The sequence below is a fragment of the Hyla sarda genome, chromosome 10, assembly GCF_029499605.1.
Source record: "Hyla sarda isolate aHylSar1 chromosome 10, aHylSar1.hap1, whole genome shotgun sequence".
In the NCBI taxonomy this organism is placed as follows: Eukaryota; Metazoa; Chordata; class Amphibia; order Anura; family Hylidae; genus Hyla; species Hyla sarda.
Window position 1 is genome coordinate 51,808,552 of NC_079198.1, and position 24,566 is coordinate 51,833,117.

General features: G+C 40.0%; 1 protein-coding gene across 12 annotated transcripts in view; it reads left to right on the forward strand.

Moving 5' to 3' along the window:
* Window positions 1-24,566, forward strand: part of ZSWIM9 (zinc finger SWIM-type containing 9) — a 124,410-nt gene that overhangs the window by 74,114 nt on the left and 25,730 nt on the right. For 7 of the 12 annotated variants that reach the window (XM_056541814.1, XM_056541812.1, XM_056541817.1 and 4 more), the window contains 2 exons: window positions 18,368-18,461; window positions 22,061-23,131. In XM_056541814.1, coding sequence (XP_056397789.1) covers window positions 22,145-23,131 — 987 coding nt within the window. In that variant the 5' untranslated portion in view covers window positions 18,368-18,461; window positions 22,061-22,144. Of the gene's footprint in view, window positions 1-13,113; window positions 13,253-18,367; window positions 18,462-22,060; window positions 23,132-24,566 lie in introns of all 12 variants that reach the window. The other 5 variants (XM_056541811.1, XM_056541808.1, XM_056541809.1 and 2 more) reach the window with 1 other exon arrangement.

Here is a 24,566-nt window from a genome sequence, read left to right on the forward strand (position 1 = left end):
AAGGTATGTACATTTTTTTTTTTTTTTTTTTTTTTTTTTTTTTTTTTTTTTTTTTTTCTGCTGGCAGTATGGAGGACAATTTTTATATTCTGGAGTTCTCATTTAAGGTGAAAAAGGGCTCAGTCCTTAAGGGGTTAAAATAAATATCCTCACCCCTATAACATTTTTATTTTTCTGTATACTGGGCTATATTAGGGCTCATTTTTTGGGGCCGTAATCTGCTGTATATATTGGTACCATTTTGGTTTTGATCATACTTTTTGAACACTTTTTCCTCATTTTTTTTCTGGGATATGATGTTATAAACATAAATGCAATTCTGGGATTTCTTTTTTTTTATGTTAACACCATTGACCGTACGGGATATAAAATGTAATTTTTTAATATTTCGAACAATTACGCACCAAATGTTTGTTTTTATTTTTATTATGTTTACATATTTTTGGGAAAAGGGGGTTGATATGAACTTTTAATATGGAAGGGGTTAATAGGTGTTTTTTTGAAACTTTTATTAAACTTCTTTATTTTTTAATTTTTTAAATAGACTTTATTAGAAGGAATCATTACATTTCTCATACAGATCAATGCAGTTCTATTGAACTCAATTTATCTGTGCTCATTTGGTTGAGCCTGCTTAAAGGGGTAGTCCAGTGGGGAAAAACTTATCCCCTATTCAAAGGATAGGGGATAAGTTTCAGATTGTGGGGTCTCTGACCGCTGGGGCCCCCCGCGATCTATGTATGGGGGCTCCGGCTCACTGGCCAGATAAAGCATGTTGACCACCGCACGAAGCGGCGGCCGACACACCCCCTCAATACAACTCTGGCAGAGCAGGAGATTACCAAAGGCAGCGCTGTCGGGGCCCCGTACAGGAGATCGCGGCCCCCCCCCCCCAGCGGTCTGACCCCCGCAATCTGAAACTTATCCCCTATCCTTAGGATAGGGGATACCTTTTTCACCACTGGATATCTCCTTTTAAAGGAGTACTCCAGTGGAAATTTTTCAGGAGCACTAATGTAATACCACTGCTTCTTCCCTGGGTCCTGCTGCTGAATCTCAACCATCCTTGCACCCACTTTTTTTTAAATGATGTTTGGGTCCACTAATGGGCTGATATGTAGATGCCAGAATTTCAGTGTTCTTCAAAGATCTGTCTGCTCAATGTGCTTGAGATCTTAAAGGGGTACTCCAGTGGAAAACTTTTTTTTTAAATCAACTGTTGCCAGAAAGTTAAACAGATTTGTGAATGACTTCTATTAAAAAATCTTTACCCTTCCAGTACTACTTAGCAGCTGTATGCTAAAGAGGAAATTCTTTTCTTTTTGAATTTCTTTTTCGGTCTTGTCCACCGTGCTCTCTGCTGACAACTGATGCCCGTATCAGGAACTGTCCAGAGAAGGAGAAAATCCTCAAAGCAAACCTATGCTACTCTGGACAGTTCCTGACATGGACAGAGGTGTCAGCAGAGAGCACTGTGGACAAGACAAAAAAAGAAATAAAATAAAAAAAATTCCTTTGTAGCATACTGCTGCTAAAAAGTGCTGGAAGGGTAAAGATTTTTTAGTAGAAGTCATTTACAAATCTGTTTCTTTCGGGCAGCAGTTGATTTAGAAGAGAAAAAAAAAAAAAAAGTTTACCACCGGAGTACTCCTTTAACCCCTTAAGGACATAGGGCGTATCCATACGCCCCCGTTTCCAAGTCCTTAAGGACCGAGGGCGTATGGATACGCCCTGAGCATTTCCGGCCCCCGCCGCTAGCCGGAGGGGAGCCGGGGCCGGATGCCTGCTGAAATCGTTCAGCAGGCATCCCGGCATATCGCCCAGGGGGTCATTATGTCCCCCCATGTCGGCGATTGCCGCAGATCGCTGGACAATTCAGTCCAGCGATCTGCGGCGGATTCCGGGTCAATCGGGTCTCCAGTGACCCGATGACCCGGAATTACTGGCTGATCGGGGCCGTCAGACGGCCCCGAACAGCCAGACCCAGCAGGGGTGAGGTGGCACTGGTGCCACCTCACGATCGCCCTGATTCGTCGTCCGGATTCCCGGCCGACCAATCAGGGCGCCTGCTGCGGTTGTCACTCCCGCAACCCGCTCCGCCCCTCTTCCGGAGGACAGTCCTGTGCGGCGGCATCGTGGAGCAGCAGGTGAGTGACAGCCTCCTGCTGTTGCTTAGCAACAGCTCCCAGCATGCAAAAAGGGCATGCTGGGAGCTGTAGTTATGCAACAGCAGGAGGCAGACCACCACAACTCCCAGCATGCCCTTATGGGCATGCTGGGACTTGTAGTTTTGCAACAGCTGGAGGCACATTCTTTCTATGGAAAAGTGTACCTTCAGCTGTTGTATAACTACAACTCCCAGCTTGCACAATCAGCTTAAGTGCATGCTGGGAGTTGTAGTGGTGCATCTGGTGGTTGCATAACTACAACTCCCAGCATGCCCGTTGGCTGTCGGTGACTGCTGAGAGTTGTAATTTTGCAACAGCTGAAGGCACACTGAGTTAAGTAGCAAACCAGTGTGTCTCCAGCTGTTGCATAACTACAATCCCCAGCATCCCAGCCCATGTAGTATGCCTCCGGCTGTTGCATAACTACAAGACCCAGCATGCCCTTCCGCTGTCCGTACATGCTGGGGGTTGTAGCTTTTGCAACAGCTGAAGGCACACTGGTTGCAAAACACTGAGTTTGTTACCAAACTCGGTGTTTCACAACCTGTGTGTCTCCAGCTGTTGCAAAACTACAACTCCCAGCATGCACTGATAGACCGTACATGCTGGGAGTTGTAGTTTTGCAACAGCTGGAGGTATTCCCCCCCCCCCCCCCCCCCCACCATGTGAACGTACAGGGTACACTCACATGGGCGGAGGATTACAGTAAGTAACCGGCTGCAAGTTTGAGCTATGGCAAATTTTCTGCCGCTGCTCAAACTGCCAGCGAGAAACTACTGTGAACCCCCCGCCCATGCGACTGTACCCTAAAAACACTACACTACACTAACAAAAAATAAAATAAAAAGTAAAAAACACTACATATACACATACCCCTACACAGCCCCCCTCCCCAATAAAAATGAAAAACGTCTGGTACGTCACTGTTTCCAAAACGGAGCCTCCAGCGGTTGCAAAACTACAACTCCCAGCATGCACTGATAGACCGTACATGCTGGGAGTTGTAGTTTTGCAACAGCTGGAGGTATTCCTCCCCCCCCACCCCCCCACCATGTGAACGTACAGGGTACACTCACATGGGCGGAGGATTACAGTAAGTATCCGGCGGCAAGTTTGAGCTGCGGGAAATTTTCTGCTGCAGCTCAAGCTGCCAGCGAGAAACTAATGTGAACCCCCCGCCCGTGTGACTGTACCCTAAAAACACTACACTAACACAAAATAAAAAGTAAAAAACACTACATATACACATACCCCTACACAGCCCCCCTCCCAATAAAAATGAAAAACGTCTGGTACGCCACTGTTTCCAGAACGGAGCCTCCAGCTGTTGCAAAACAACTACTCCCAGTATTGCCAGATAGCCACTGACTGTCTAGGCATGCTGGGAGTTTTACAACAGCTGGAGGCACCCTGTTTGGGAATCACTGGCGTAGAATTCCCCTATGCAAGTCCCTAATTTAGGCTTCAAATGCGCATGGCGCTCTCACTTTGGAGCCCTGTCGTATTTCAAGGCAACAGTTTAGGGTCACATATGGGGTATCGCCGTACTCGGGAGAAATTGGGCTTCAAATTTTAGGGGATATTTTATGCTATTACCCTTTTTAAAATGTAAAATTTTTGGGAAAACAAGCATTTTGGGTAAAAAAATAATTTTTTTTTACATATACAAAAGTCATGAAACACCTGTAGGATATTAAGGTTCACATTACCCCTTGTTACGTTCCCCGAGGGATCTAGTTTCGAAAATGGTATGCCATGTGTTTTTTTTTTTTGCTGTTCTGGCACCATAGGGGCTTCCTAAATGCGGCATGCCCCCAGAGCAAAATTTGCTTTCAAAAAGCCAAATGTGACTCCTTCTCTTCTGAGACCTGTAGTGCGCCAGCAGAGCAATTTTCACCCCCATATGGGGTGTTTTCTGAATCGGAAGAAATTGGGTTTCAAATTTTGGGGGGTATTTTCTGCTATTACCCTTTTTAAAATGTAAAATTTTTGGGAAACCAAGCATTTTAGGTAAAAAAAAAATTATTTTTTTTACATATGCAAAAGTCGTGAAACACCTGTAGGGTATTAAGGTTCACTTTACCCCTTGTTACGTTCCCTGAGGGGTCTAGTTTCCAAAATGGTATGCCATGTTTTGTTTTGTTTTTGCTGTCCTGGCACCATAGGGGCTTCCTAAAGGTGACATGCCCCCCAAAAAACATTTGTCGCTCCTTCCCTTCTGAGCCCTCTACTGCGCCCACTGAACAATTAACATAGACATATGAGGTATGTGCTTACTTGAGAGAAATTGGGTTTCAAATACAAGTAAAAATTTTCTCCTTTTTACCCCTTGCAAAAATTCAAAAATTGGGTCTACAAGAACATGCGAATGTAAAAAATGAAGATTTAGAATTTTCTCCTTCACTTTGCTGCTATTCCTGTGAAACACCTAAAGGGTTAATACACTTACTGAATGTCATTTTGAATACTTTGGGGGGTGTAGTTTTTATAATGGGGTCTTTTGTGGGGTATTTCTAATATGAAGACCCTTCAAATCCACTTCAAACCTGAACTGGTCCATGAAAAATAGCGAGTTTGAAAATTTTGTGAAAAATTTCAAAATTGCTGCTGAACTTTGAAGCCCTCTGGTGTCTTCCAAAAGTAAAAACTCATAAATTTTATGATGCAAACATAAAGTAGACATATTGTATATGTGAACCCAAAAAAAAATTATTTTGAATATCCATTTTCCTTAGAAGCAGAGAGCTTCAATTTAGAAAAATGCAAAATTTTCATTTTTTTCATCAAATTTTGGGATTTTTCACCAAGAAAGGATGCAAGATACCACAAAATTTTACCACTAAGTTAAAGTAGAATATGTAGTATTGTAGATATGTAATTACCAGTCCTCTAAAGTACTAAAAGTATAAAATAATGGAAAATAGAGAAAAAGATTGGGAGATGATGATGTAAGTATAAATGTTTAATATATGTAATCTGCCTTCACCTCAGCAGGGCCCTTGCATAAGGTGAACGGCAATCTAATAACACTTGGTAAAATTGTATCATTAAAATAATATATAGAAAATATAAAAAGATATATATATAAAAAAATATGCTAGTTGCACTTGATCCGTTGGTGATATAGTTCGGATATGTAAGACTTGTAATTGTCCGTAGGTGATATAGGTGCACTTATAACATTTAGTTCAAGATTATTTGCAGAAATTGTTCTTGCAAAAACAGTTCTTTGACTTGTATGAATATGTCTTAGTATTAGAAGAGCGCTGTATTGGTTATGGGTGCACAGCACCACTCACCACCCGCAGGATACACTTGTGTTCGGGGCTAGTGCGGCTGTCACGGCTTGGTCCTGCGCTGTCAGCGGCCGCGTCCTGGGTTGTAGCGGGTGCCCGTCTGTGTGGAGGGGTGAGTGGCACTCCGGCAGTCTGTGGGTCCCAAACTGGCACGGCAGGCGTCCGGCCTTTAGTAGTTATGTTCGGGGCTCACGCAGAGAAGCCGGGGCTGTGGATGGTGGATGTAGCTGGATCGGAGAAGGCGTTCCTCGTGTCTGACCTAGGCGCTATGCGCGCGCGTGTGTTGCGGTGGTCTCCAAACGAGGGGCATCCAGCAGTTTCAAATAGCAAAATGAAAGTTTTGGATTATTGTGCAAACTGCATGGAATATTACATAAATGCTAAACGCGTTTCAATGCCTCGGGCATTTTCTTCAGTAGCGATGTATTATCTGGTCTATAAGGAACGGTCTCGCTATTTATAGTGTCTGAACAGTGATGTAACATTCATCTCATGAGGGAGGAAAGGAAAACACGGAAAAGGTAAGAAAGAAGGAAAGGAAAAGAAAAGGAGGAAATGGGGAAAGTAGAGAAAGATGGGTGGAATGCTTATTGTATATTTGGTTAGCATAAATCTGAGTACATCATCATCTCCCAATCTTTTTCTCTATTTTCCATTATTCTATACTTTTAGTACTTTAGAGGACTGGTAATTACATATCTACAATACTACATAGCTTTAGGCCTTTTAGGGTGAAGGCAACACCGTTAACCTTGAGTACTATATCTCATATCCTAGGTGAGCTACACAATTTTCTTTCTAAAGTAGAATATGTCACGAAAAAACAATCTCGGAATCAGAATGATAACTAAAAGCATTCCAGAGTTATTAATGTTTAAAGTGACAGTGGTCAGAATTGCAAAAAATGCTCTGGTCCTTAAGGTGAAAAAGGGCTCGGTCCTTAAGGGGTTAAAGGGGTACTCTGGCGCTTAGACATCTTATCCCTTATCCAAAGGATAGGGGATAAGATGCCTGATCGCGGGGGTCCCGACGCTGGGGACCCCCGTGATCTTGCATGCAGCACCCCAGTTAAAATCAGTTCCCGAAGCGTTTTCGCTCCGGGTGGGATTACCGGCGACCACGGGGCAGGCGGCGTGTGACGTCACGCCTCCGCCCCCGTGTGAAGTCACGCTCCGCCCCTCAATGCATGCATATGGGAGGGGCGTGACAGTTTTCGGCTTGCATTGAGGGGCGGAGGGTGACGTCACACGGGGGCGGAGGCGTGACGTCACACGCCGCCTGCCCCGTGGTCGCCGGTAATCAGACCCGGAGCGAACATGCTCCGGGGACTGATTTTAACTGGGGAGCTGCGTGCAACATCACGGGGGTCCCCAGCGGCGGGAACCCTGCGATCAGGCATCTTATCCCCTATCCTTTGGATAGGGGATAAGATGTCTAAGCGCCGGAGTACCCCTTTAAGGAAGGTTCAATCAAATGCATATCTATGGGGGCAGCCATGAATGAAGGGGTACCTCAGAAGTGGATCACGCTATGGGGGTGGGGGGGAGTCGATCCATCCCACTAGACCACCAAGGATGGTGCTTTAGATGCTGCTAACTTAGACAGCAGCGATCTAACGGGTTAATAGCCGCCCGCAGCGATCGCCGGGCTTTTAGCGGGGCTATTAGCGTCAGCCAACGGGTATGGAGCGGGCTCGTGTCGGGAGCCCACTCCATGCACCCTGAGGTGCAGACTTGCGTCTCATGCAATTCTGCGGCCGCTCCTGCACTTCACACAGGCTTAATAAAAATAAAGTCGGGTGGTCCTGCTAGTCTGATACAGGGCTAAATCTATGAAAAATTCACCTACATGTCCCGGGCGTCAGGCGATAGGATTTTCACACCCCTGCATACCTAGCTAAACTTGTATGTATATGTCAATTTGAAGAAAGGAGAAAGCTGCCAGACACCTTGCAGTGGCTTATCTTCCTGCTAACAAAAGGATCTGGCAGTTTAAATCCAGCTTTTCTCCATCAGGAGAACACCCTACACATTAGATCAAGCGTAGGCAACCTTCAGCACTGCAGATGTTTTGGACTAAATCTCCCATGATGCTTTGGTTGCAAGAGCATCATGGAAGATGTAGTCCAAAACATCTGCAGTGCAGAAGGTTGCTTATGTCTACATTAGATGATCGTCTCATCTTGCTGACATTTATCTAATATTTATGGCACACTTATTCATCATGCACAATGCATTAATGAATAAAATTGTTTATGATGTGCAGCATTCATACCTGCTACTTAGAACCAAAACCAGAACTGAAGGACCAAAATATCAATGATCGTTTTTGTGGCCTGAAAATGCTCAAAGGGTGCACAAACAGTGGAAAAATCTTCTTTGCTCAAGATTTGTGGCAGATTTTACCCATCTACCTTGAAAGAATTAACATCTGATGTGAAAATCACATGCAAGTTAAACAGATTTGTAAATTACTTCTATTAAAAATTTTTAATCCTTTCAGTACTTCTTAGATGCTGAATACTACAGAGGAAATTATTTTCTTTTTGAAACACAGAGCTCTCTGCTGACATCTCTGTCCATTTTAAGAACTGTCTAGGAGAAAATCCCCATAGAAAACATATGCTGCTCTGAACAGTTCCTAAAATGGACAGAGATCTCAGCAGAGAGCACTGTTCCAAAAAGAAAATAATTTCCTCTGTAGTATTCAGCAGCTAATAAGTACTGGAAGGATTAAGATTTTTTTAATAGTAGTAATTTACAAATCTGTTTTAACTTTCTGGCACCAGTTGATTAAAAAAAAAAGTTTTCCACCGGAGTACTCCTTTAACCCCTTAACGACAATGGACATAAATGTACGTCATGGTGACGTGGTACTTAACGCACCATGACGTACATTTACGCGCCGACATGATCGCAAGCACCGGAGCGGTGCTTGCGTCATGCCCGGCAGGTCCCGGCTGCTATCAGCAGCCAGGGGGCCGCCATTAACCCCCTTTAACCTCAATACAGATCACGGCATTGCGGTACTTACAATGGATGATCTGTTCGCCCGCGGCGCTGCTGCGGGGATCCGATCATCCAGCATGGCAGCCGGAGGTCCCCTCACCTGGCTCTGGACGTCTCCCGGGGTCTTCTACTCTGGTCTGAGATCGAGCTGACCAGAGCAGATAACCGATAATACTGAGCAGTGCTGTGTCCTATACATAGCACTGCACAGTATTGGCAATCAACTGATTGCAATGAATAGTCCCCTATGGGGACATAAAGTGTAAAAAAAAATTTTTAAAAAGTAAAAAAAATTTGAAAAATCCCCTCCTCCAATAAAAAAGTTAAACGCCGTTTTTCCCATTTTACCCCCAAAAAAGCGTAAAAAAATATAAATTAATACACATATTTGGTATCGCCGCGTGCGTAAAAGTCTGAACTATTAAAATATTTTGTTAATCATCCCGTACGGTGAGCGGCGTAAACATAAATTTTTTTTTAAAAAGTCCAAAATTGCCGCTTTTTTGTCACATTTTATTCCAAAAAAAATTAATAAAAAAATTTATCAAAAGTGATGCTGTTAAAAAATACAGATCATGGTGCAAAAAAATTTGCCCTCATATCACCCCATATACGGAAAAATTAAAAAGTTATAGGTAGTCAAAATAGGGCAATTTCAAACATACCGGTACTAATTTTGTTAAAATGGTTTGAGATTTTTTTTTAAGCAGTAATTATAGAAAAGAATATAATCATGGGTATCATTTTAATCGTATTGACCCACAGAATAAAGAAAACATGTCATATTTACCGGAAAGTGTACAGCATGAAAACAAAGCCTTCCAAAATTTGCTAAATTGTTTTTCTTTTCAATTTTCCCACATAAATATTTGTTTGGTTGCGCCGTACATTTTATGGTAAAATAAGTGATGTAATTACAAAGTGCAATTTGTGCCGCAAAAAAACAAGCCCTCATATGGGTCTGTGGATGGAAATATGAGAGTTATGATTTTTAGAATGCGAGGAGGAAAAAACGAAAATGCAAAAATTTTATTTGTCTGGTCCTTAAGGCCAAAATGGACTGAGTCCTTAAGGGGTTAAGGACCAAGCCAATTTTTTTTTTGTTTTTTCCTCCTCTCCTTCTAAAAATCATAACTAATAATCACTTATTTTACTATAAAATGTACGGCGCAACCAAAAAAATATTATGTGGGAAAATTGAAAAGAAATCTGCAATTTAGCAATTTTCGGAAGGTTTTGTTTTCACACTGTACACTTTACGGTAAAAATTACATGTTTTCTTTATACTGTTTTTCATTATACGTTTTGCTTAGAATTTATTCAGTGTACATATTTATTTTTAACTTGTATTGTTTTTTTTTATTTCTATTTTAACTTTTTATTTATTTTCCATTATAAAAAACAATTATACAAAATACAACATTAATAATCTAATCCTTTCCCCTCACCACCCCAACCCTTCCCTATCTCCCCCCCCCCCCTTTTTACATATATATTCTGAGAAGATAGGAAGCAGGAGGACACATGTCCATTCCCAAGGTCTCATTTATGAATTTTCCGCAATATATTTCCCTTCCCTACTCTTTGCTATTCAATAAACCTTTTACCTGTGTCCCCCTGGTTTCCATCCCTCTAACAAAAACATATACCCAAAAAAAAAAAAAAAAAAACCTCCCCTACTCTCTCCCCGTACTGTACTATTCCACAACCCCTTCAATCGCCTTCTTCCATTCCTCTACTCCCGGTATATTAGGTGCCAGCCATCTCCTAATTATCAATAGTCTAGCATAAAAGAACATTACTAATAGACTTCTTCTTTCTTTACCCATTTTTGCTATTTTACTATCATCTCCCAATATTATCAATGCTGTATTATCTTTAATTTTTATATTTTAAATTATCTTCTATATATTTTATTACTTTCGTCTAATATTCCTGAATTTTCTCACATTCCCATGTTGGGGGAGATTTATCAAAACCTGTGTAGAGGAAGAGTGGTGCAGTTGCCCATGGCAACCAATCAGATTGCTTCTTTCATTTTTGAAGAGACCTGTGAAAAAGGAAAGAAGCGATCTGATTGGTTGCTATGGGCAACTCGGCAGCTTTTCCTCTGCACAGGTTTTGATAAATCTACTTCATTATGTGTATAAACCCCACATTATCCTCTTTACACCTTGGACATTTACTACTCTCCCTCTTTCCAATCCTAAATAAAAATTTTGGTGTATAATAAATTCTGTATACTATGTTCCATTGTATTAATTGGTGGTCTAGACTCGGGGAGATGGCTTTTATATTCCTAAACACTTTTATCCTGTTACACTTACCGTATTTGTTTCCCCTATATCCTGTTGCCACTGTTGAAAACATTTACTTTTTAGGTTACTCTTTTTACTTTTCCTTATTGCTTGATATATTTTCGCCATTGATTTTCTCCCAATATTTCCTTCTTTTACATTCCTTATTATTTCTGTTCCTTTTATTATCTGTATTTTCTCCTCTCTCAATGATTTGGTGAGGGTGGTCTTCAAACTCTCAAATTCTAACCACACCCCATTACCCAATTTAAACTCCTCCCTCACCTTACTCCAACTTTTCATTTTACCATTTTTTTTTCCATACATCTTAATTTTTTAAAATCTATATAGAATATAATTTTTCTGTATCTTTATATAGAGTATTAATTCCCAATTTAGCCACCTCCCTCAAGTTTATGTTGTACGAAATTGGTGCTGTTTCTAGTATTCCTTCTACACTTATCTCCATTTTAAAAATTTCCCATGTCTTACTAATCCCTCTAATCATTATATTTTTTTCCATTCCCCTTCTTTTAACTGCCCTGATTCGAGTACCTGAACTATGTTTTCACAATATCCTTTGGTATTTACTAAATAAACCGAATCTTCTCCATTCCACCAAATACATTTGACTTGCTAAGTAATATCCTTGTATATCTGGTCATTTTAAACCCCCCCCCCCCTTCTCTCTTTCTTGACACAAATAGTCTATTTTTATCCGTGTTCTTTTCCTTCCCCATATTAGGGCATTGACCATAGCTATTATCTTAATAAAAAATAAATTTTTCCCACCAAATAGGCGCTGTTCCAAATATATACAAAAACTTTGGTAGAATTACAGATTTAATCATAACTATCCTGTCAGCCCTTGATAGATTCATCTCATTCCACACTCTAACCCTTTTTTCCATCTTTTTTATTAATTTTGTGATAATCTCCATTCGACCCTGATATTTGGATTCCCAAGTATATACAAATTTTTCCCCTCTCCAGTACTTTGAGGTCTTTAACCTGGCCTATTTCCCCCTTGCCAATGGGTAATAATACAGATTTTGTCCAGTTTATAATCAGTCCCGTATATGTGCCATATTCTCCAGTTACCTCCATTACTCTGTTTAGTGTTTCCCTGGTACTTAAACAAAAATATCGTCTGCATATAAGAATACTTTATCGCCTCTTCCCCCTATTCTGAATCCATCTATCTGCTGGTCTTCTCTGATTCTGGTTGCCAATGGTTCAACCACCAATGCAAATAATAGGGGGGGAGAGGGGACACCCCTGCCTAGTACCACGAGTTAGCTCAAAAGTTTCTGACGTTTTCCCTTCTATATTTATTTACTTTTGCTTCAGCTCCTGCATATAATAATTTGACAAAGTCTACATATTCCTTCGGGAACCCATTTCTTTCCTGTACCTCCCAGAAGAACTCCCACTCCACCCTGTCAAATGCCTTACTAGCATCGAGTGACAGGATGGAGTGGTACCACTCACTAACTTCTACATTTTGAATATTGGCTAAAGCTCTATACACATGCTTTGTCATTTTGCCTGGAATGAAGCCACATTGATCCTCATGTACCAGTTTGCCTATTATATTTTGCAGACGTGTCCCTAGGGCCCTGGCCAGTATCTTTACATCTGTAGTTAACAGTGAGATTGGACGGTATGACTCAGCTCTAATTTTTCCTTATTGGGTTTTAACAATAAAATTATCTCTGCTTCTCTCATTGATTTAGGGAGTATTCCTACATTTAATGAACTGTTTTTATAGTTCTTAATAACGCTGGTAGTAAAAAATGTTTAAATATCCTGTATATTTCAAAGGGTAGCCCATCTCCCCCGGGGGTGGTATTCCCTTTTATCCCATTCAACACCCTATCTAATTCATCCAATGTTATTACTCCACTCATTTCTTCTTTTTGCTGTTCTGTTATCCTAGATAAATTTATATTTTTTTAAGTAATTTATTATATCTTCTTTTGAGTGCTTTATTTCCGAAGTATATAACTTTCTATAATAATTTGCAAATTCCTCCCTGATCTTCTTCGAATACCTACTTGTCTCTCCTGTACTTCTAATTTCCACAATATAGGGTTTTTTCTGTTGATTTTGAATTATGTTCTTTAGTCTTTTATTCGGTGTTCCTGACTCCAATATTTTTTGTTGACCTACAAATTTTAGTTTTTCTACTCTTTTCCCTGAAATATTTGTTAAATTTTTCTCGATTTTTTTTATTTTTTTTTCCTCCATATTTCTTGCTTCTCAGGATTTGTTGGATCTAGGATATGGCTATATTCCACATCCCTTACCTCCGATATTAAATCTTTCTCCTTTCTTTTTTTAGATATGGCCCACATCACCTCTCCCCTTAAAAAGGACTTTGCTGTATCCCAGACCATCTGATCTGATGATGTGTCCCAATTAAATCGGAAGAATTCTTCCATATGATCCTCTATACTCTTCATATCAATTAACTCCAACCAGTATGGGTTTATTTTTCTCATTTTATTAAATTCTAGTTTGAGTACTGATTATAACTTCTTAAGGCGTGTTATCTGATATACAGCGAGTCAGATATTTTATTCATTCTATCTTGGCATATCCCTCTTTATTTACAAGACCAAAGTCTATTCTTGATAGGGTTTGACACGATTTGTTCCAGCAGTAATAAATTTTTTTCTCACAATTTTTAATTCTCCACCAATCTATTAACCCCACCTCTTGACAGTATTTTAATAGTGGTGAGCCCCTATTTCCCCCTACAGCGTGACTAGCCCTTAGTCTATCAAATTTTTCATCCATTACACAGTTCATATCTCCCTGTATAATAGTAGGACAATTATCTTTCTTCCCATATATTCCATTATCTCCTCTAAAGTCCTGTGTGAGTAAGGTGGAGGTATATACACAAACACCATAATATACCATAATACATAATAATATATATATATATATATATATATATATATATATATATATATATATATATATATATATTTTTTTTTTTTTTTACACTTTAATAGTCCACATAGGGGACTATTAATAGCAATCATTAGATTGATAATACTGTTCAGTGCTATGCATAGGCCATAGCACTGATCAGTATTATCGGTCATCTTCTGCTCTGGTTTGCTCGATCTCAGACCAGAGCAGAAGACCCCAGGAGACGGACTGAGGCAGGTGAGGGGACCTCCGTCCTCCATTATGGATGATCGGATCCCCGTGGCAGCGCCGAGGGCGATCCGATCATCCTTTTTACCGATTGTACTGCCGCAGATGCCGTGATCTGTATTGATCACGGCATCCGAGGTGTTAATGGCGGACATCCGCGCGATTGCAGCCGGGACCTGCCACGCATGACTGTGGTGCTCGCGGTCATGGCGGAACGTGAATGTTCTTCATGGTGCTTTAATTACCAGCACACCATGATGTACATTTACATCAATTGTCGTTAAGGGGTTAAAGGATTAGCGCAATTTCAGTTTTTGAGCTGTAGTTTTTTTAGAGCGGGGAGAAGAGCGAGAGGAGAGGGGAGGAATATGGATGTGCTGGGCGGCGCTGCGGCAAGCTTCTTTGAAGTCAGAGTGCCAGTTAACCCAGCCAGTGCCAGTCAGCACCTCATTTGCATATCCTGAAAATAGAAGATTAGGGCCGAACGCCGCGGCGGATCCAGGCATGGTAGACCTCAAACTGATCAGCGTCCCCAGCATGCTCAGTCAGTACTGCTGGTTAGTGCGGGGGCAGAAAGCAGAAAGTTTTCCTTTTAATAACTCTGGGATGCTTTAACTGATGAATTTTTTGTGACATATTCTACGTTATGTTAGTGGTAAATTTTCGTAGTTACTTGCATCTTTTCATGAAAAATATATGTCTAGTTTGTGTTTGCATCATAAAGTTGAATCTCCACCAAAATCTGTAACCCTATTTCTCTTGAGTAAGGAAATACCTCAAATGTGGATATAAAGTGCTCTGCGGGCGCAGTAGAGGGCTGAAAAGGGAAGGAACGACAATGGAGTTTTGGAGAGCGAATTTTGCTGAAATGGTTTTTGGGGGGAATGTCTCATTTAGGAAGCCCCCATGGTTCAAGAACAGCAAAAAAAAAAAAAAACACATGGCACACTATTTGGGAAACTACACCCCTAAAGGAATGTAACAAGGGGTACAGTGAGCTTTAACACCCCACAGGTGTTTGCCGAATTTTCACTAAAGTTGGACGTGAAAATGAAAAAATTTATTTTTTTTCACTACAATGCTGGTGCAACCCCAAATTTTTTCATTTTCACAAGGGGTAATAGGTAAAAAATGTCCCCCAAAATTTGTAACCCCATTTCTCTCAAGTAAGGAAATACCTCATATGTGGATGTAAAGTGCTCTGTGGGTGCACTAGAGGGCTCAGAAGGCTAGGAGCAACAATGGGATTTTTGAGAGTGAATTTTGCTGAAATTGTTGTTGGGGGGCATGTCTCATTTAGGAAGACCCCATGGTGCCAGAACAGCAAAAAAAAAAAAAACACATGGCACACTATTTGGGAAACTACACCCCTCAAGGAACATGACAAGGGGGGTATAGTGAGCCTTAACACCTCACAGGTGATTGACGAATTTTCACTAAAGTTGGACGTGAGAATGAAAATTTTTTTTTTCTTTTCACTAAAATGGTGTTACCCCAAATTTTTCATTTTTACAAGGGGTAATAGGAGAAAAATCCCCCAAAATTTGTAACCCCATTTCTTCTTTCTTCCACTGTTCTGGCAGCTTGGGGGCTTTGTAAACTCTTCAATTCCAGCCAAATTCTCTCTCCAAAAGCCCAATGGCACTCCTTCTCTTCTGAGCATTGTAGTTTGCCTGCAGAGCACTTTACATCCACATATGGGATATTTCCATACTCAAAAAAAAAAATGGTGTTACACATTTTGGGGGGCTTTTTCTCCTGTTACCCCTTGTGAAAATATAAACTTTGTGGTAACACCAGCATTTTAGTGAAAAAAATCATCAGGTTTTTCATTTTCACGTTCAACTTTAACGAAAATTTGTCAAACACCTGTGGGGTGTCAATGCTCACTGTACCCCTTGTTACATTCCATGAGGGGTGTAGTTTCCAAAATGGGGTCACATGTTGGTGATTTTTTTGCATTTGTCAGTATGGGGCAACACCAGCATGTTAACATTTTTCTTTTTTTTACACTAACATGCTGGTGTAGAACCCAACTTTACCTTTTCATACAGGGTAAAAGGAGAAAAAGCCCCCAAAATTTGTTAGGCAATTTCTCCTGAGTACGGAAATACCCCATATGTGGCCCTAAACGGTTGCCTTGAAATACGACCATGCACATTTGAGGCCTAAAATAAGGATTTGCATAGGGAGGGACACGGCAGTGTTACCCAAACAGGGTGCCTCCAGACAGTCAATGGCTGTCCGGCAATACTGGGAGTTATTCTGCAACAGCTGGAGGCTCCGTTTTGGAAACACTGCAGTATGAGACTTTAATTTTTAATTGGTAGGGTGGCAGTGTATGGGTGGTGTGTATATGTAGTGTTTTACCCTTTATTTTGTGTATGTGTAGTGTAGTATTTTTAGGGTACATACACGGGCGGATTCACAGCAAGTTTCCTGCTGGGAGTTTGAGCTGTGGCGGAAATTTAGCTTCAGCTCAAACTTAAAGCGAGAAACTTGCTGTAAACCCCCGCCCTCATGAATGTACATTAACATGGGCTGGGGCTAACTTTTAACTGTTGCAAAACTACAACTCCCAGCATGCACTGACAGACCATGCATGCTGGGAGTTGTAGTTATGCAACAGCTGGAGGCACACTGGTTGGGAAACACTAACTTAGGTAACAGATTACTGCAGTGTTTCCGCACCAGTTTACCTCCAGCTGTTGCAAAACTACAACACCCAGCATGCGTGGTCTGTCAATGCATGCTGGGAGTTGTAGTTTTGCAACAGCTGGAGGCATACGGGTTGGGAAACATTGAGTTAGGAAATGGACAGTCTTTCCCAACCAGTGTGCCTCCAGTTGTTGCAAAACTACAACTCCCAGCATGCCCGGAGAGCTGAAGGGCATGCTGGGAGTTGTAGTTTTGCAACATCTGGAAGTGCACAGTTTGGAGACCACTATACAGTGGTCTTCAAACTGTAACCCTCCAGATGTTGCAAAACTTCAACTCCCAGCATGCCCAGACAGCCTTTGGCTAGACGCGGTGATCAAGGAACGCAGTGCCGCAGATGTACGGTGCTGTGCGCGACCTGGCACTTTGGAGCGCTGTACATTTACGGTATTTGTCATTAAGGGGTTAATGTAGAATCAGACTGCAGAGCTCTCATACCGTATTTATCGGCATATAACCCTTTTTAAACTAAAATATGCAGCTGAAACCTTATCTGTGTGTTATAAATATATCCTTTGCCTGGGTGTCGTGTTCAGCAGCCGCCACTGGTTGCCATTTTAAAGTGGCTTCAGCCGGGATGCCGATCTTGAACAAACGCATAAACATGGGTATCATTTATTTCATATTGTCCCACAGAACATGTCAGTTTTACTGTAAACTGAGTAAAAATGAACTTTCCCTTCAAATTTATATATTTTTTTTTAAATATGGTTTTCTTATTTCCCCCCACAAATGTTTTGTTATTGCCATTTATTTTATGATAAAATGAAAGGCGTCATTACAAAGTACAACTGGTTGTGCAATAAACAAGCCCTCATATGGGTCTGTGGATGGAAAAATAAGAGTTATGGCTCTTAAAAGGCAAGGAGGAAAAAACGAAAATGCAAACCTTTAAATTTCCTATGTCCTTAAAGAGTACCTCTCATGGTCTTGTTAAATGTTATAATCCTCCCAGTTCACTACCCCATCATGATAAACCACCCCCTGCCTTTATTTTTATTATTTTTTGTTTTCTACATTGATATTGCTCTGTATTTTCTGCTCCGTCAGATTCACAGACTGGGAAGGGGCGTTACCCAGTAGGCTGTGATATAATCTGAAGCCATACAGGGGAGAACTTCCTCCCTTACTCTGCTACACACAGCCCAGAGCAGTTCATTGTGTGAGATTAACTCTGATTGGATAAGGCTGCACCCCCCCCCCCCTACATTTCCTGATTTTGGACTTCTGCCAGGCCAGCAGGAGTCCAAAGTCTGTGCAAGAGATGGGGGGGGGGGGATGTGCTTGGGACAAGTAGTGAGACACCTAGTGGTAGCTTTTTTAAGCACAAATAAAACAGAAAATTTCAGAATTTTTTTTTTTAAACAAAGTACATTAGAAATATTTTTTTAAGTAGTGCAATAGCAAAAATGAGTTTTAATGAGAGTGCCCATTTAAGGAGTAAAGCAGACTTTTTTTTTCACCATGCCATCAGACTGACTGAGGTGAATTTTCTATGGTATGTAGTATTTGTGGTCACCTGTTTAAAAGCAAATCCCATCATTTGCCAGACCTACAATGATCCACTGAATCCTCGGTGACAAGTTGTTCATTAAGGACAATGCTGATATTTATTATAACATTTTTGTTTGCTGTTAAGCACAAGCAGTGAAATTGTCTCCTCTAAAATGTCACAGGATCTCATACTACATGTGTTACTTTCTTTTCAGGCTTTACATTTTTCCTGATGGAACACTCATTATGATTTGAAGATGTGATTGATGCTAAGTGACCTGTTGTGAACAACTCAAGTTTTTATCCAGGGTGCGTATATGTGAAATTGTTTTGGTTTGATATTAAAAAGTATTTCACTTAAGGTAAAAATGGAGAAATTATCATTTGTATCATACCAGTACAGGACACCCTGGTTTTGTCTGGGCGGACAGAGGAACTTTGTTTGGTAGGGGTCCCAGAGGTCAGAGCCTCACTGATCTAGCAGTTTTTACCTATCCAGTGGATGGTTGACTCTTCCTTTTAAAGGGAACCTGTCACATTGAAAATGCGTGCAGAATGTTATAGAGCAGATATCTTTGTGGGAAAAGTTTAAATATAACTTTCCATTTATTCATTGAAACTGCTGCTCATTCTGGGCAAAGTAGTCAAGTGGGTCGCCCTACTCAATGATTGACACCTATTTGTGTATAATTGTGCTCATAGAGCACACTTGACTACTTAGCCCAGAATGCGAAAAGGTTTACATGAATAAGTTACATTGCCGTTTGCATCCGGCCCATTCAGGGTTCTCTGTTCAGTTAGCCATTCCTTATCTGGATTCCTACACTTTACAAAGCTGTATGCTCGCTGTGTGCCACTGTATGGTGCTTTCATGATTCATTTTTCTTCCCTAGAAGCAGGGATGTGGAAATTCTATTGCCCGACGGCCGGGAGGTAAATTTTTCATGCATTTAGCCCTGCATCAGTGCTGGACCTCTAATTTTAATATGGTGGCACTCAGGGTGTATGGAGCAGGCTCCTGACTTAGGCCCACTCCCTACCCTGCAACCCTCGGCTAATTGGTGTAGCTTGGGGCTGTCACCAATAGCCGGCATGTGGCGATCGCTGCGGCCAACTATTAACCCTCTCAATTGCCACTGTTAGCTTTTACAGCGGTGATCCAAAGGTCATTTTTAACCATCCCTGGTGGTCTAGTGGGGTGCATCTTGCCCCACCTGCAATGGAACTGCATTGATCTTTATGAGTAATCTCATGATTCCTGAAAAAAACAAGTTAAAAAAAACACCCCTTCCATATTAAAGTTCCCATTCCCCCCCCCTTTTTTTTTCCCCGTATGTATATGTGTGTGTATATATATATATATATATGTATATATATATATATATATATATATATATATATATATATATATATATATATATATATATATATATACATGTAAACATAAGAATGAACATATTTGGTATTGGTGCGTCCTTATTTGTCCGAACTATTAAAATATAGCATTAAATAATCCCGTATGGTTAAAAAACAAACAAAGAAAAACAACCAAACCACAGAATTGCGTTTTTTATAACTTCATATCCCAGAAAATTTTTTGTAAAAGTAAAAAGTGGTAAATAATAAAAATGTTAAAGGGGTCAGAATATGGCAGTTTAAAAAAAAAAAAAATAATAATTTAGATTAGTAAAACATGATGAAAACTAACCAAATTTGGTATTGCTGTAATCAGGGCGACCTAGAGTATCAAAATAACATGTTTGATCACAAGTTAAATGGCATAAAAAAGAAAAACCCACATTTTCAGAATTGTATTTTTTTTTTCATGTTATAAAGTCTAATATTTTCACCTTAGTTTATAGCTTTTAGCCCCTTGGCAAACCCTGATGTAAAGTCATGTGGTTTAGGGAACCTGTCATCAGATTTTACCATATATCATGCGACGCAGGAGCCATTCTCTTCGAGTCCTGTGTGCTGGGGCTGTAATCACGTTATTATAGATGGTAAAATCTGATGACTGTTTCCCTTTAAGACCCCATGAGGTACCCTTACATCAATATGATTGTACAGGAGCTGTGTCCATGATTACTGTAACACCCCTTAGCTATTTATCCCTATAAGAAAAATTTAGGTATTCACTGAGGTCTTCTAGGAAGTGGAATACAGTTGTTAGAAAACTCAATCTGTTATTACTGACTTTTTTTTGTGCACTTGTACAGTCAGAATATTTATAAGATTAGGATGTAGGCAGAAATTATTTAGATTTGCTCACCTCAAATAATGTTGTTTATCCTATGTGGTGAATGACTTTAACCCCTTAAGGACGCAGGGTTTTTCCGTTTTTGCACTTTCATTTTTTTCCTCATCACCTTCTAAAAATCATAACCCTTTCAATTTTGCACCCACAGACCCATATGAGGGCATATTTTTTGTGCAACCAATTGTTCTTTGTAATGACATCAATCATTTCACCACAAAATTTACTGCAAAACCAGAAAAAAAAAATTTGTGGGGCAAAATTGGGGAAAAAAAATGCCATTTTGCAAGTTTTGTGGATTCAGATTCTATGCAGTGCACTTTTCGCTAAAAATTACACCTTATCTTTATTCTGTATGTCCATACAGTTACAAGGATTTATATAGCTTTTATTTTGCTTCTTGTCATTTTCTGAACCCTATAACTTTTTTATTCCGCATTTGTTCCGCATACAAAGCAGTGCTAACCACTGAGCCACCATGCTGCCCTTGGCATACATCTGCTATGCATGGTTGCTAAAATGGACAGAGATGTCAGCAGAGAGCACTGTGCTCGTGATTTCATCAGTGTTCCAAAAAGAAAGGAATTTCCTCTGTAGCATTCAGCAGCTAATAAGTACTGGAAGGATTAAGATTTTTTAATAGAAGTAATTTACAAATATGTTTAACTTTCTGCCACCAGTTGATTTAAAAGAAAAAAGGTTTTCACCAGAGTACCCCTTTAAGGGGTTAAAAGAAAGGAAACCTCTACTTTAAAAAACATCTTAAAGGGGTTGTCCAGCGAAAGAAGCAACCTGTGTATGGTGTCAAAAAGTATAAAAAACAACTTACTAATATAATGTTATTAACCATACTGCACAGATCTTCCATATCAGCTGAACTGTCCAGCTTGTATAGCTTGAAGCTGTGACATCACATCACAGATGCTGAAAGCATGTATGCTGAGGAACAGACCATTGATGTGAAGAGGGGGAGCTCATTTTAATGATCAATAGATTTTAAGGCAGCAGTAGGCTTTTTTTTTTGTCACAGTAGTTTTTATCAGAACAGGCTCACTGCTGTCTTATTTGAGAGAGGCTTCCTGCTGCCGTAAAATCTAATAAGCAGTTATACGTGCACCCCCTCTTCAGATGAATCGTCTGGGCCTCAGCAGAAAAGAGGGGAGGACTAACAGGTGCTTTGCTTTCAAAGTGTGCTACAAACCAGACGGCTTAGCTGATAATAGAAGATCTGTGCAGTATGGCTAACAACATTATATAAGTAAGCGTCTGAATGACACCCCCCGTGCCCCCCCCCCCCCCCCCCCCCCGGGATAACCCCTTTAAAAAGGTATTTAAACCCCAAAATGGTATAAATTAATACAAATAGTCACACAGAAGCTGTAGCACTTACTGTTGCAGCCTTCACTCGCTAGAGTTTTTATATTTCCAAAACTTTAAGAGCAGGTCAGGATACAACAAGGCAACATCTGTTTCAATATAGAGTTGGGGGTCAGAATATGGTAATGCTAAGCAAATTATATATTTTTTTGTAATAGTACATTACGAAACTAATAAAATTTTGTTCTTGTAATGACCTGCATTCCAAAGGACAGTGGCAATTTAAATGTTAATCTTTTTAATCATTCTACTTTTTCTTTTTCCTCTCTATTAGGTTGCCTCTTATTTATATTGTGGAATTTACAAAAAAAAAATACAATTAAATACACATTACTTGGAATTGGCTGAATTACCAAATATGGCTTTTAAACCAGAGACAAAGAAAGTTAGGTCGCTAAGTCTTGCCGGAATTGCTCAAGTCTCCAACGACATTTCTAGAAAATTTTTGGATCGCAGTGATTTGTCCAGGCTTTTAAGAATTGCTTCAAATTTTCTAAAAGATCATACTCAGGTGCTGGTAGAACTAGATAGTTTCTTTGTTTACGATCCCAATGCCAAAATAAAACTTGTGTTTGTAGAAGACAGTGTTTTAGTGAAGAACATTTTTTTTATGTCCTCATCTATGCAAGAGCTAGCACAAAAATACCCAGAGAATCTATATATTGATCTCTTTAGTAATATTGGTCCTGGACTAAACTTGTACAGCGTATCCTGTGAAGACGAGACTGGTTGGAATATGTGTGCTTGCTGCTTATCTAAAACAAATAACCAAGATACATTAAGGTTTGTTATAGTTTCTGTGTTGCAAAGTATTCCAAAAATGAAAGCGCAAATCAAGTCCATTGTAATACACCCAGAGATTTCAGATACTTTAGACCTGAGCATGCTCTTGCCAAACACAACAGTCAGACAGTGCATGTTGTTAATTGTTAAAGTTTTAGAACAGAAAATCACTCATTTACAAGTGGAAACCCAAACAAAAATTAAGTCTATCCTGCAAGCAATGGTTCATTCCAGCTCTGTGAAAACCTACAATCGCCAACTCGCTGACTTGAAAGCGTCAAGCCCTGGAGACTTTTACCAATATTACATTGATACATGGCATCCAAGTAGGAAATTATGGTGTACGAAAGACAGCAAAAAGATAAGAACAGAAAAATCCATACATGCATATGTTGCTTCCCTTCATTACACACTGTCCTCAAAAATGGGCATTTTGCCATCCCTTTATCAGTGTTTAAAAGTAATTCTTCGTCAAACCCACGAGCTAGAAAGTGTTCCAGAAGCATTAATTGATGTGGATTCTCAGCCTGAGCCTGACCCCCCTTCAGATCCAGTTGAAGAGGTATGGTAAAATAAATATTATGCTTGAATTAAGCCTGTCATATACATTTTCTGTAGTCTTTTATCTATACTGTGCTATTAAGACTTTCAGACAGAATTTGCTTGTGCTATTGATTAGTTCTGCTCCCAGTTCTTGAGATTGCTCGTGTTGGCATGTCACTGTACTAATAAATTCTGGATGTGGGATCTGTAACTTTAGGATGCTGTTGCCAGCATTAGTTTATGTACTAACAGTGCTTCATTCCTGTACTTCTATATAGCCCGTTGTGGGAAGCTCCTCTCTCATGAAAATGGTTCTAATTAGTATTTAATCTCCTACCTTTCTTTTCCCTGTAGACTATGCCATGCTTAACTGACAAAATAAGGGTGTGTTCCATGCCGGATTTCTATAATAGATCCACAGTCTTTCTGCATGGAATGAAAATGATCCGTGTTTGACGCAGTCTTCCATGAACATAAGCGCTGTCCCATTGACGGACGTGACTTATCTTGCAGATTCCGCTGGAAGATTGAACATGTTCAGGCTTCTGCCGGAATCCAATTCCTCATTGGAGGTTCCCAGTAAGATCACGGAGAGGCTGCTGCAAGCAGACTCTCCGTGAAATCTTCTTGTGAACATTCAGCACATCCTTTGTAATCTCTGCCTATTTTTGACTGCTTGATATGTGTTTTCTCCCTATATATATATTCTGACACAGACTGGGGAATTTGCTCTCCCTGAAGACATGGGTGCTTTCTTTCCCCTTTATACTCTGGAATATGTACATCTGCCTCTTTTCTGGAGCTACTATTTTGCTGTACTTTGTGTCAAATGCTTAATGACTATTTAGAAAATAGTTTAATTCAACTCTTAGGAAGTCAATGAGGGACATTTATCAATGTTTGCTTATGTATTCCTTTTTTTAGTAATTTTTTCCTTACTTTTTTTTTTGCTTATGTGCGACGTATTTATCAACTGGTTTCAGCCTGTTGATAATTTTCTTTCACGTAAGCAATTTTTCCTTTTTTACTTTGGTAGTAGCTTTTTCTGCTCCATGTTTGAGCTGGAGTAAATTTAGTCAATTTTTAACGCTGTTGCGACTTTTTTTTGCGCAGTTGCGACTGTCGCAGTTAATAAATTCCATGACTACCCGTAGTCCATTTTAAAATTATTACTACATAGTAAATTTTAGGAAAACTTGCTTTTCTCGCTTTCCAGTCAAATGTCGCACGAAAAATCGTGTAGTCGCAGTTGCGACAATTTTGCGACAATTATAGTAAAGAACCTGACTAAACCCGTTGATAAATGTCCATAAATAAGTTATATAAAAAAAAAAAACTTCAGTGCGAAGACATCCATAGTCTTAGAGGGGTATTTCAGTATTTAAATGAATAAATAAATCATTCTGCTATGGCTGTATAAAAATAGAAGAAAAATCTATACTTTCCTACCACTG